The sequence below is a fragment of the Oreochromis aureus genome, linkage group 8 (assembly GCF_013358895.1).
Source record: "Oreochromis aureus strain Israel breed Guangdong linkage group 8, ZZ_aureus, whole genome shotgun sequence".
Classification (NCBI taxonomy): domain Eukaryota; kingdom Metazoa; phylum Chordata; class Actinopteri; order Cichliformes; family Cichlidae; genus Oreochromis; species Oreochromis aureus.
This window is the reverse complement of record NC_052949.1, coordinates 27,630,046-27,643,216: the sequence shown is the minus strand read 5'-3', so window position 1 is coordinate 27,643,216 and position 13,171 is coordinate 27,630,046. Positions and strand designations below refer to the sequence as shown.

General features: G+C 43.7%; 1 protein-coding gene across 4 annotated transcripts in view; it reads right to left on the bottom strand.

The window, feature by feature from the left end:
- LOC116330616 (caskin-2-like) overlaps positions 1–13,171 on the bottom strand; it is a 50,636-nt gene continuing 37,465 nt past the window's right edge. The window contains exons 12-23 of one of the 4 annotated variants that reach the window (XM_039616645.1): positions 12,567–12,695; positions 12,218–12,304; positions 11,288–11,415; positions 11,031–11,106; positions 8,677–8,750; positions 8,479–8,589; positions 7,947–8,048; positions 7,709–7,847; positions 5,237–7,501; positions 4,703–4,940; positions 1,819–1,959; positions 1–799 (exon numbers count right to left, since the gene is read on the bottom strand). In XM_039616645.1, coding sequence (XP_039472579.1) covers positions 1,863–1,959; positions 4,703–4,940; positions 5,237–7,501; positions 7,709–7,847; positions 7,947–8,048; positions 8,479–8,589; positions 8,677–8,750; positions 11,031–11,106; positions 11,288–11,415; positions 12,218–12,304; positions 12,567–12,695 — 3,446 coding nt within the window. In that variant the 3' untranslated portion in view covers positions 1–799; positions 1,819–1,862. Of the gene's footprint in view, positions 1,960–4,702; positions 4,941–5,236; positions 7,502–7,708; positions 7,848–7,946; positions 8,049–8,478; positions 8,590–8,676; positions 8,751–11,030; positions 11,107–11,287; positions 11,416–12,217; positions 12,305–12,566; positions 12,696–13,171 lie in introns of all 4 variants that reach the window. The other 3 variants (XM_039616644.1, XM_039616646.1, XM_031752999.2) reach the window with 3 other exon arrangements.

The window sequence follows — 13,171 nt, the reverse complement described above, 5'->3', positions numbered from 1 at the left end:
GTCAGTACAAATCCCTTTAATTATTTCTGATTTGACACAGAATTCAGAAGGAAACATTAATAAACATAACAGAAGAGCGAAACAACAGAGAAAAAAGCTGTTGCATGAATGTGAATGTGCTTGGTATCTTAAAAAATGTAAAAACATGCCAGCTTCCATTAACCAAATCTTCCCAGCAAAGGTTTGGGAGAGAGATTCGACTCCATTTTTAAAATGAAGGCGTGCAGAGGAGTAAAAAAAGGAAGCCTAAAGATGGTTGAAGGTAATGACTTTTCTAAAAGAGCCCAATTAAATAAGAATGGCTCAAACCAGTTTGATCCCACAAACTAAGTCTTCTATTTTCTTCTTTAACACCAAACAGTTTCTCCAGCCCTGGCTGAGCAAGTGAGTGAGCTGGTGGTGGAGGTTGCTCAGCAGCCCTCCTCTGGGGAGCAGGAACGGGTACAGGCACCTGCATGCACCAGCTGCTTCCACCTGAGGAGTGGGCACGGGTGTGGAGGCAGGCGGCATCCTGGCAGGCCTCACCCTGGGGACCGGAGCAGACCGTACACCTGCCACTCCCATGCAGTTGAGGTGCGCCGGCGGCGGCGAGGAACTGAGCTGAGCCGCCAGAATCATAATCACGTGCATCCGGTACTCGATCCGGTCCTGCAGTTCTTCCACTTCTCGGCGCGACACCGCCGCCTGCTCCCTCCATGTGGTCACCAGCTCAGCCACCATTTGGGCCAGCCTCTCCCCTGCACCGCCACAGAGTGGCTGTGACATATTTTGTGAGCCTATACTGCATTCAAAGACCGACCTATAAGAGTGTAACACAAAAGCAACTAATTGCTAAATGTTGTCAGAAATCTGGCACATAAAACCTCTGTGGGATTTAGTCTGAACACTGCTGGAACAATATTTAACACTGAACGAAAAAAAATGGAAACAGGAAATGCTAAACGATTGATTGTGAAATTAAAATGGGAGAGACAATATTCTAAAAAATTAAAAGCCTCTTAAAAATTTGATGTCAAATTCACATCAAGTTTGTTCATTTAAATATATATCAACTTGAAAATATATAACTATCAGTTAATAAGCCAATTAAACATTTTGGCAGCAAATGAAGACTCCATGTTCAGTCATTCTGAATTCATTAACATGTTGCCTTCCACGAAATGTTTTGGCCACTGCTGAAATGAAACAGCATGCTTACGGTACCATAGCAACCTGAGATGAGCTCTGTTACTAAATAACTTTAAAACCAATAAGCATCTGTTTTTACTGACAGTAACAGTGCTTTAAAGAACAATAAAAAACCACTATATTAAACAATTATTTCCTCACGCTACAGACTATAAGCAGCAAAATATACATATTAGATCATCTTGCTAATATACAACAGAATGAGTTAAAGCAGCCAATAGGAACTCTTTTGGTTAAAAAAAAACAAACATATATAAGTATAAATATAATCACAGGTCAATATGTTCAGTATAAAGATATTTGACTACGCACATAAACACTTGTCTGTATATACACAGGTTAGATGGATACAATGGACTCTTATTCCCTTTAAGTGATACTGAAGATACTGAACAACATCGGGAAGCTTTTCTGGCTGCTGTTTGTACTCCCTCCAATAACTTTCCCAGGTGTGTGTCCTAAGGCGAAGTGCTCACTTTCAAAAACAGAGGAAAAGCTGTGCAATAAAGTCCTCAAATATTCACAAACTGATTGATCTTAAACCCCAGGAAGTGCTCCACGCTCTCTGTTCTTCCCAGCATCTAAGATTCCCTCTGACCCCGTGCTCACTGATTTCTGTCTGCTGCTCACTTGAGACAGGAACTTTTTCTGTGTGCAGGACAGAAGCTGGGAGGTCACTCCAACATGGCATCCAGTTGGTCGGCCAGGTCATCAAACATGTTGCCAATGTCATCCAGAATATTGCCTGCTGCCTTCACTGTGGTGCTCCCACTAGGAAACAGATGGGACAATGTGAAGTAAAAAATAAGGTATGACTTGCTTTGGAGTTTCTGCTACCAGTTAAGCTAACTGTCAAGTTAACTGGTGATTCAGAACAGCTATGAATGTGAGATAAAGTGTTTGTATAGTGTATAGTATAGAGAAAAAAGCACTATATGAATGCATGGTTTCCTGTAGCTTGTAGTCAGGCACTCTGGCATGAACAATCACAGAAGCTCCACTACAACCATGTCTGTCTAAAACAGACCAATCATTTTAAGGACATGGGGTCCCCCGACCCCCCTTTTATCTTAGCCCGTCTCCACATCAGGCATTCTTGCTTTCTTTCCTGTGAAGATCACTAAAGCGCCTCGGTGGTCCTGGAACAGGATTATCCATTTAACTGTTTGCTGATCCCCAAACATTAGCTTTTCTTGTTTCAGGAATTTTATGACACTGTAATATTTTCATCACAAGAATTAGCGTCAGACTGGCGTCGTGTCCAGGGTGAATAACACCTTTCACCCTATGGTTGCTGGGATACCCTTCCCGTGACCCTGATAAGGATAAGTGGAAGAGAATGGATGAATGAATGGGTGGAGGTTACATATTCTTCTATGAGTGGTTGTGACATTGTTGCAGACCCACAAATTATAAAGCTAGCGCGTCAAGGAAGCTTGTGTTTGTATTTGTGAAGCTATTGCTAGCTCTCAAGGCTGAGTATTAGTGATTATGGCTAAAACTAGACCCTCTCAGGGGAATGCTGCTGTATTCATTTCCTCAGCCACATGCCCTCAGTACTAAGCAGGGTGAGGCACTGAAACAGCTAGGCCATGGATGGCAGAGCTAGCTTGTCTGCTCCACAATCATTCGTGGCCACTGCCTTGTGCAGTGACTAGGCCTTGCAGACAGATTTGTCATCAGCATTTGAGTTAATTTTCTCAGCCTGGCATTTGAAAGGCTAAATTTAAATGAGTCTGGTTTCCCTTTCAGGCTGACTGAGACCGCTCAGGGTGTAAGACTTCTTTCCACATGCTGACCTTATGATGGCAAATAGTGTGTATTTATAAATAAACCCAACTATAGTAAAGTGATTCTGCGCCTTAACCCAGCCTCTGTGCCTAAGGTTAGGGAGTCTACCTATTGTTATCTCGCTCTCAAGCTATAAGTGTTTCACCCCTGCCATCTGCTGATGAGAGTGAGAGGCGGCTTAATTCGCTGAGTCCTGTCTGAGAATTATGCATTTATGTAGACAGAAATAAGGGAATTGGAAAAAGCAATCAGCTCTATGTGTTCCAGGCTCCTTGGCACATAGGGAAGCCTATGCCAGCTGTCACACTGAGTGGTAGAGGCTATTGTGATGGCATATGAGTGCCAGGTATAGCAGCCTCCTGAACACCTGCGTGCACATTCTACCTCATGGGCCCTTTTTAAGGTTGTTTCTCGGCAGGGGCATCTGTGCAGCTGATAGTTTGAAATTTCCACATACATTTGTTAGGTTTTACTGCCTTAACATTAACCTTCACTGGCACACTCAGTGCTTACTGTGGGCTCTTAACTTCAAGCTGACCTCTTGGAGTAGGTGTGAGGTGTTGCTCTTCCTGAGTTATAGTGTTTGGACCATGCAATCTCAGAGGGGTCTACATCTACCATAGTGAGCTACCAAGTGAGGTTTGACAGACAAATTTGGCTACTAGCATAACCTTGCAAACTGAGTTTGGCTCATTGCAATGCCCATTTGCATGGACATCAGGAAGAACTACTTTGTCTGGTATGGGTCCAAGGGCTATTAAAAAGGGGGTCAGGGGGACCCAGTGTCGTTGACTGATGCAGGCCTTCTGTGAGTGATCATGCCAGAGGTCGCTTTCCAAAGTGGGATACCAAGCGATTTTTGAAAGAGAAGCAGGTTTACTCTAGTAACCTCTCTTTTCATCAGTATGGAGAAGATTTCTGTTCATAACATCATTGATCAACAAATAACTAGAGAACTAAACAAAGGACAAAACAGAGTTAATGCTCTACAAAGAGAAAAGAAAAACAAAGAGAAAACTCCATTAGCTCACTGAGGACCTTCACTGAATTCTGCAGATGTTTTCTGGCATTTTCCCTGTTGCTAAATTTAGAGTTGGCATGAGCAGTACAGTGCCAACTACACTGAGATTACATGTTTCTATCAGTGATAACATTTGGCCTTCTCTCAATTTTAAAAACTTGAAAAACGCTTACATGCCCCCAAAAAAGAGGGCAGGTGCTGAAACATAGAAGACAAAAGAAAAACAGAAAAAGAAATGTTGTTTTGTTTTTTTCTTTGGAGATTCATGACCTCAAGTTTTCCACAGGTTATATAAACAAACAAGGTCTAAAGCTTAGACTGTAGACTGTGTCCTCACTAGTTAACAGCATTTACAACAAAATTTAGCTCGTTGTGCTCTTGACAGCACTTGACTAATCTGCTGATTTTTCCCAGTACTTTTATCCCACTGTCGATGAGTAAGTCACAAATCACTGCAGGAATGGAAGCTCCTGAACACTTGCACTTTTGTAGTCACCTCCAAATAAAAGCCAAAAGTAATGTGTTAGCAAACTGGGACTTCACTTACAGCCCAGCAGCTGATCTGTCAGATCTGCTGCATGTTCACAAGGAAGAGTTTAAAAAACTAGTGATACCACAGCTCAGCAATCAGTATGAAGAGCACAATATTATCATTTCAGGTAAAGCACACCACCCCAACTACACCAATACAATACTTCTTACCCGTCCACATTGCTCCCCTGTGCCAGTTTGGTCTCCACTACTTTGAGAGCAGCTTCCAGTGATGTACTAGTTTCTTCTAGTTTCTTCTGGGCCAGCCCCTCCACACTGGCCACACCAGGCGGAGTTACCCATCCTTTTCCTGCCTGACTGGGTAGTGCCGAGGTGGGGCAGCAAGAGTTCATCAATGGTGACGGTGGAGCAGCAAAGGCAACACTTTGAGCCATGCTGAGATTCGGACCTGAGGAACAATAAATATTATGTAGCCATCAAAAATAAGCTCACTGTTAGGAAACAAGTTTAACCACTTAACATCCACCAGATCACTGGTTGCCCATCTAGAATTAGTGTAGGGACTGGATTACGTTTTCACCCAGCCATTTTTATACCAACTTTAAAAGCTTTAACAATAAAACAGTCATGTCAAAATTAATCTGAAAGAGTGGATTTGAAAATGTGGCTTATACAAAAGCCAAGCTTGACCCTAGATGGGTCGCTGATGGCCTTGTTGGTATTATATCTTCTTTTCATTGTTACCTGCTGTTGTTGCATAGGTGTTCTGAGGGAGTCTTGATACAGCGACGGCTTTCTGTGGACGCTCAGGTTCGGACGTGACGGTCTGTCTGTGTTTCACAGGACTGTACATACAAGTCTGAATGTACATGTTGCTTTTCAGCTTTGGGGAGACTGTGTGAATCTGTACGCTCGTGAGGTTAGGGATGGCTGTTTGTCCGCTTGGTTGCAATGGCGAAACAGTTTTTTGAGGAGTTGTTGGTTTGCTGTTGGGGGTTTGTTTGAGAGGACTGGAAGGTTTTGAGGACACTGGAGGCTTTGGGCCTTTTCCCATTGATCCAATCCTCTGGAAAACATTGTGTGGCCTCTGTGCTTCATTGTCACTCAGTGTACTGATGTCATTTTGCATGTGGAGGCTGTTGAGTTCTGGGTGCTTGTTATTTCTGTGTGGGGTGCTAGCCTCTTCAGGAGTGGACGCGTCTTTGTCTTTGGGTTTGTGCCGTCTTTTCACCGTGTCAGACTCCTTTAGGTTGAACTCTGGGAGTTCAAGGCTGTTTGGGGTCTGCACTGCCTCTGAAGGCGTTTTAACTTCAGCACCTGGCTGACTAACGACTGCTATCCTGGGTCGCTGTTTGATAGTCAGGTTGCCTTCTTCAGCAAACGGTAGATGGTCCTTGGAACTGTGCTTGGGAGATGCACTCTTTACACTCTTTGACATGTGTTCAGTTTTCTTTGCTTTCTCTTCCTCACCAGATTCTCTCTCTGTACTTCTACCTCTTTGTCTATTAAAGTCTCCTTCTGTCCTCTCATTTCCTACCCTCCTAAGGCCCCCGAGACCCAAGGCTGGGACAGGTTTGGAGTGCTGAGTGATGGTGTGAGAAGGAAATCCACGTGGGATCGGTGAGGAAACAGGGCTGAATGCAGGTGAAACAGGGAGGTGGGCTGGTGGTATGTCTATTCTTCTAGAAGGGCTACTGCTGCTGCTGCCTTCAAGCCTGGCTGCGATACTCCTCACACTGCCTGCACTCTCTGTCTCTACCCCTTCCTTCACCTCTGGCTCCACTCCGTGGTGGTTTCCTGGTTGACACACGTGGCTGTCAGTTACCGAGCTCATCCTCTTAGGTGGGGGTGGAGGTGGACCTTTGCGTCGAGAGCGCACGGCAAAGGAGTGGCTACGGTTGATGTGACGTTGGGCCCCTAAAGGACTTGCATGGCCACGTCCCGGCCTGCGTGACATGGTGGCATAAGATGGCATGACCGCAGAGGAAGCAGAGGTACAAGGGGAAGTGGGATTGTCGTCTTCATCTGGCTCACCATCTGACAGAGCATAGCGATTCAGGCTTTGCGAGCGCTTCTTTTGTGGGCCTTTTTGAGTGTCAATGGGTGGGCCCTGTACAAGTAAGGGCCCCAACAGCGGGATAGCCCCAGGCAGTGGCTTGGAAAGTACTCGTGGAGCCCCACTGACTACTTCTGCCTGAGCTTGGATATAACTGAAAGCCTTCTGTGTTGGGGAAGCTTGCGGGGATGGTGAAGATGGGGAGGAGGGTGGGTGTTGCTGTGGGTGTTGTTGAGGCTGATAAGGACGGTTAGGAGACTGGAAGTGTTTGGCTTTAGGTGGGACAGCTGGGTAGGCAAAGCGGGGCATCTTGCTGGGGGTCAGTGGAGGTGTGAGAGGGGAAAAGGGGAATTTATTGGGGATAGCAGATTGACTATGATGCACCCACGACTCACTGGGTTTCTGTCTATTTCTGCCTCCAGGACTGCTTCTTCCACTCTTCACCTCCTCCCCTGTACCACTACTTAAACTCTCCTCAGACCGGCTCGATGTCCTGGCTGAGGACAGTACGGCCTGCTGATCCTGACAATGAGCCAAATTTACATTTCCAGAGTTCCCAGATTTCCCTGAGCCCCGCGAACGCATGCCAATGCTCTCTTGACTGACTGACATGGCAGTTCCACCTGCAGCAGAGGAAACACCTTTAATGCTGAACATCTCAGCGGGACCTCCACCCGCCTTGCCCATCATTGCACTCTGCAGCTCCATGCTTAGCTCGCTGTCCTGGAAGGAAAGTAGGGCTCTGGGAGTACGAGGGGAGGAGCAACAGTCGTTGGATGGAGTGTCAGCGTGTGCGTGAGCGTTGTGTGTTGGCGTGTGTTCAATAGCCACCAGCTCGAGAGCAGCAGGCAGCTTTCGTCTGAGAGTTTCGCTTCCAGTTCTGTCGGCATGGTTACGAGAGCGATGCAGGTCACACAGTCTCTTCACTGCTAACATTAGTTTCTTCTGATGACCTGAAACACACATATTTATTTGTTACAGAGCTCAAAAAGATTTAATAAAGATCAAACACTTTCAAATACTGCCCCTTCTGTGCTTTGACAATGTCACAAGCAGTCAAAGCACAGAAAGGATTCCGTTTCCCAGAAAGGCAGAATACACCTTGGACGGGTCACCAATCAAAGCAGAAGTTATTATAGAAAATTATAGAAATTCCTCACCCAGTTTAGTAATGCCTATCTCCTGCAGGTCCTCCCAGGTGATGTCCTTGACAATGGCGATGGAGTCATAGCCATTGTCACACAATCTTTTCTGGTACTGAGGCAATCCAATCACACTCAGCCATTCCCCCAGGTCTGACTGAACACGACAACACAGACAAGAATTTACAATGACTGCAAGAGAGCCAGCTGTTTACATGGTGTATGTGGCAAATAAGAGGGAGGACTGATTTCTCACAGGAATGTAATCTGGGAGCCACTCAGGAATGCTCAGCTTGCCGATCTCCATTGATATCTTCTTCCTGTGGCCTGGTTTGGTCACTCCAATGGCTGTAAGATCCTGAAGAATATCCAAGCAAACAATGAGTGAATCATTAACACAACCAACAAATGAAAGGATCAACAACAAATCAATTAAATAACTGTACTTTAGCCAAGAGGACATTTTATATGTAAAAAAAAAAAAAGAAAAAAAAGAGCACTTTAGTTATAGTCATGTCAAGTTTTCAATGGACTTCTTAAACATTTTTGTAAACATACATATCAGACTCAGAGGATTAAAATTATGAAGCAGTTTTTTTTTTTTTGTTTCAGGCTGAAATGGAACCAATTCATTTTCATATCACTTCACAAAACAGTCATCTCAAGGTTTTATGTATATATATATTAAAAAAAAAGCAAAACAAAAACACATCTTAAAACTACAAAGGAAAAAAAAAGTCTAATGGCATAGCGCTAATAATGCTGAAAATTGTAACATAAATACACACCTCAGGGGTCATTCTGCTGATGGTGGGTACATCATATCCTGCACTGATGAAGCTGGACGTGTACTGCTCGAGCTGGAACCCACACAGCCACTGGTAGATTGCTTCTGAATCCTAATGACAGAGGGGAGATCCATTTACAAAACCTCTGTGTGTAGGAAACATTTATGCAAACTTGCACAACTCTAAAACTCCGCTCACCTTGCCTTCCAGAAGCTGTTCAGGCCTCACGAAGCCTTTCTGAGGAGTGCCGTTAACCTGTTGGCGGGAACCACCTAAAAAACACACACAATTAATCCTGTGGGATGTGTTTTGCGATGAGTGCGTTGAGGAAGACAGACACTGGAGGAAAAACAAGACGCACCCAAAGAAAGGACAGCCATGTTTTCAAATTGCAAGATTCTGCTTTGTGACAGAAAGAGATCAACCCAGTCTGCATTAGTCGAGTCATGTTAAATCATTCTTTTCCAAGCAGTTGTGTGACTGAGTGGGGCTGTCACGTCTCCCCAGGTGAGTGAAGTTGTGCCATCTACCAGATCTCATACACCCCTCACTCATCTCCTTTACAGTCATTAGTTATATACTCAGATCTCAGAGGAATGATACTTTGTTGCCAACTGCTCCAATTTCGCTTCTGTTCTTGCCCGAGGCTGAGTCCTTTCTCCCTACAACATTTGATCATCTCAGTTCTCAATAACTTTTATTTAAGACCTCATCCAGACACACAGATACACCTTGTAACAGGGCAATAAGTGATATAAGAGACTGCGGATTGTCAAGACGTTTCTGGGAGATGAGTGAACTTAGTCGGCACGATAATCACCGATCAAAACAACACAGTCTGTGTTGAGCATGTTGCAATAAGCTCTTTGCTTATTGCAACATCCTCTTTGTACAAGCATGCGATGAGATGAGGAATTTGTGTAACTGTACTTGTACTGTGGAAAAGTACAACTACAATTAAAAAACAGTCAGTTACATTTCTAGGTTAGTGATCACCCCTCAAAACAGGAATGGTTTTACAGGTGGAGGCAACTGACTTTTTTTTCTTTCCTCAGCTTTTCTGACTGTTTTTCACTAGTTTTGTATTTGGATAGGAATAGAGGTTGTGCAGGTAGTCAAACTCAATACATGCTATTGGCAGAAGGTTTGCTGTGTCTCCCGGCATAGTCTCAAGAGCATGGAGGAGATTACAGCAGACGGGCAGTTACTGTAGGAGAGCTGGACAGGGCTGTAGGTCCTTAACCCATAAGCAGGATTGGTATCTCCAGACTTCCTGAAGCGCTTTCACTTTTTTTCCAGTCTTAGCACCCAACTATTTCCAACTGTTTGTTTTTTTAAGCCACTTAGGTCTGACCCATGACTCATTCAAGTACAGCATAAGAGGAACCTAACTCAATGGGTAAACAAGTTTTTTATCTTAATATTTATTTATCTTTTATCTACACACAACAGACAACAAGCAAAGAAAGAAAGGTTTAAATATTGACAGTAACTATCAATCTGTGGCAAAAACACAATTTCTTTTCCATTTCTTTAGCTGAATCTATCAAAAATGCCAAAGATAACAAAGTTTGGCAGGCATAAAATAATATTTCTGCACCAATAAGGTGATTCCCAATGAGATATTAACCAAAACCTTGGAATGCAGTGGGTCCTTTAAAACTGGATCGAAACCTTTCTCCTCTGACAAAACGTCAAACATCTTGTCAAATTAGAACAACTGTCTTACCCCTGAGAAAAAACGAGAGCAGCAGAGCTCCTGATGTCTGACACTTCATCCTTCTCTCCACCTATCCTTCGTGCAGGGCAGACATCAGCTCCTCTTCCCTTTCTGTCTTCCTTTCTCTTTCTCCATCATTTAACAAATGTGTTTTGCTCCTGATGCTCCCTGTCTCCTCCCTCTTTGCCTTCACTTTAACCCTCCTTCCGACTCACCCTGAGGTCAACGGGAATTCTCTGCTTCTTCGAGTGATAGCATTTGAAAAGCCTTATCTCAGCAGAATGAACTTAAGTTCTGAGAATACTGTAAACATGCAATCCTGCACCTGCCAGTTTCACCTGACAGCAGAGCACATTTCTCCAGGCCTTTAGTGTTTCTTGTGAAGTAGTGATCTGGGCTTTTGTGGCTTGTGTAGATGAAAGAAGATGCTGGTTTTATTGGCTTCAGTGGTGAAGTAAAGTATGGTAAGCATTTACTGTCCCCCTCCATCTCATTTCCTTTCAGACCGTCAACAAAAACAGCAGAACAATGCTGTATGATCCCTCCACACAGCAGCCCCGCGGTTTCCAAAGATACAACCTTTTTATGGTTGAAAGATTCATAGGCCAGTATTAAGTACATAAAGAAACAAAAAACTGACAAACAAAAAAAACCCCATTCTTCTGTAAAAGTTCAGGTGAAACAACTGGACTCAAAAATCAGCCAACCCACAAAAGAAAAACTTTGAAAGACCTTCAGAAAGTCTGGGACCTTGGAAGAATGACAGCTAACAGAATTATTATTATTATCAAACAGAGTAAGAAGATGGCAGATGTTTGATTCAGTGACTAACCTGTAGATCCATCAACGTGTTTGCTGTGGTCCAGTCCTATGACGCGGTCCCTTGATTCACCAGCAGAGGGAACCAGCTGCACACACAAAACAAAGGTATATTCAACGATAGAAAAAAGTACTGAAGTGCATTACTGACATCCTCCACACTTTATTCATTTCTGTTACTGTTACTGAAAATGTCTGCTGTAGACATATGAAGCAGAGCGTCTCCTTGTTTTTAAGTGACTTCCTTGGTTGTCTCTGAGCATATCTGACCTTGCCAGCGTCAGCGTTGTGGCAGCAGTGAATCCCATTCTGTTTGTGGCCGCTCTCTGAGCTCTGACCACTCCCTGCACTGCGGCTGCTACCAACACTGCCAGCGCTGCCGACACTGTTTCTGTCACCTGAGAAGAGCAAAGAAAGCAAAACAGAGAGATGACAGATTGACAAGAGACCTGTGGAGTGTCTGAGAGTTAGAAGACAATTGTAGCCTGCAATTTATAGGTTAAATATTTATATGTGTTTTGACTACTGTACTAAAAATTAATAAATAAATACATAAAAACTATTAACAAAGTCCTATTTATTACTGAAGGATTTCCTTGCCTCACTATTTCTTGTAGATCGATTTTCAATATATCAGTTTGCATATAGTTTTAATCAATGCAAGGTGTTTGTTAGTGAGTTGTTTCATTCTAAGCAAGGCTAATCACACTCTGCCACTAGCTCCATATTTAACAGAAAGATGCTAATATAAAGCTTCTTATGTAATGTAAAGAATTTTTAACGTTTATGAAATTACTACATTATGTCTTAATGGAATCGACATTCTCTCTGTTCAGGAAATAACTGAATATATATTACATAGTAGAAAAAAAACATTAATATGTTTGTTGTGGAGATTTTCAGAGAATAAGAGGAAGCTCCAACATGCTTAAAAGAAGAACCTTCATGCTGCTCCCTCATAGTGATGTCCTGCTGCAAGAGAACTGGTTATGTTTGCTGGATTGTTAGATGTGTATAAAGCAGAAGGGTGGGGTTTGAAGGGTTGGCATGGTAAGGTCAAAACTCTGGGATATAAAAGGATAAACCAGGAATAAGCTTCTTTAAAAAAGACCCAGTTTATCAAAAATGCGGTGACTGGTTCACAGGCGATTGGGATTTTGGTGGGTGGGGTATTAGGGGTTTGAGACCACACACTCTTACCAGTGGGAGAGCTCCTGAGGACCCAGATTTCCTGAGTGGGGCTAGCAGAACTAGCTGGGGTTGAGAGCTGACTGCCAAATGGAGCACCTAACAAACACACACACTTTAGACACACGTTCACTGTACATTCTGCCTACTGCAGAACCGGAGCTGGGACTGGATCTAACAAGCTGACACCGAGCATCAGGGAAAGTTTTTTCATCAAGAAAAAACTGGGATTAGGGTGCTGTTTGGGAGCATATGGACAGAAACATTCCTGTTCAACAATCATTGCCTTTCCTGGGATAACGTGAATCCACCGCAGGTGGTAAAACAGGGAAAAGGTTGGTGAGTGCATCTGTGTGTGTACCTGCAGGGTCATAGCCAAGGATGTATAAGTCATCAGTCTGAGGGGCAGGGCCATGACTCGAAGGAGGAGCTCTGGACACAAAGTGTTGTCGTTGGCAAGGCATTGAAGCTTGGCGGAAGAGAGTACCCCCTAAGGTCAGGGAGACAGGTTTGGTTTGAGGTGGGCATGCATGAGTGAGGGAAAGCAGATAATGCACATGCGTGTGCGGTGGCAGTTTGAAATGCATGCACAGGCATCGAAAGCTCTTTAACCATGCAATGAAGAGCTTTAAATATTATCAACTTTAACATTTGTCTCTGTCATGTATTCTTTTTCATTGAGTACATGGAACAACAACTAAAAAGGGACAGACTGACTGTGTATCCCTTCTACAGTTACATAACAGGTCGCTGAATGGAAGTTTAAGATCACCAAAGACACTGAGATGGCTTACTGTTCCTTTGTGTGGTATTGGTCTCCGTTTGCTGACATCACGGACATTATCACAGAGCTCAGACACACTAATGCACATGTGCACACAACCTGCTGAGTTTGCCTCATAAGCAAAGAGTCCATCACCAACTTTGAGGCGAACTCTCTTCTTTCGTCTCTTCCGTCAAGCATGA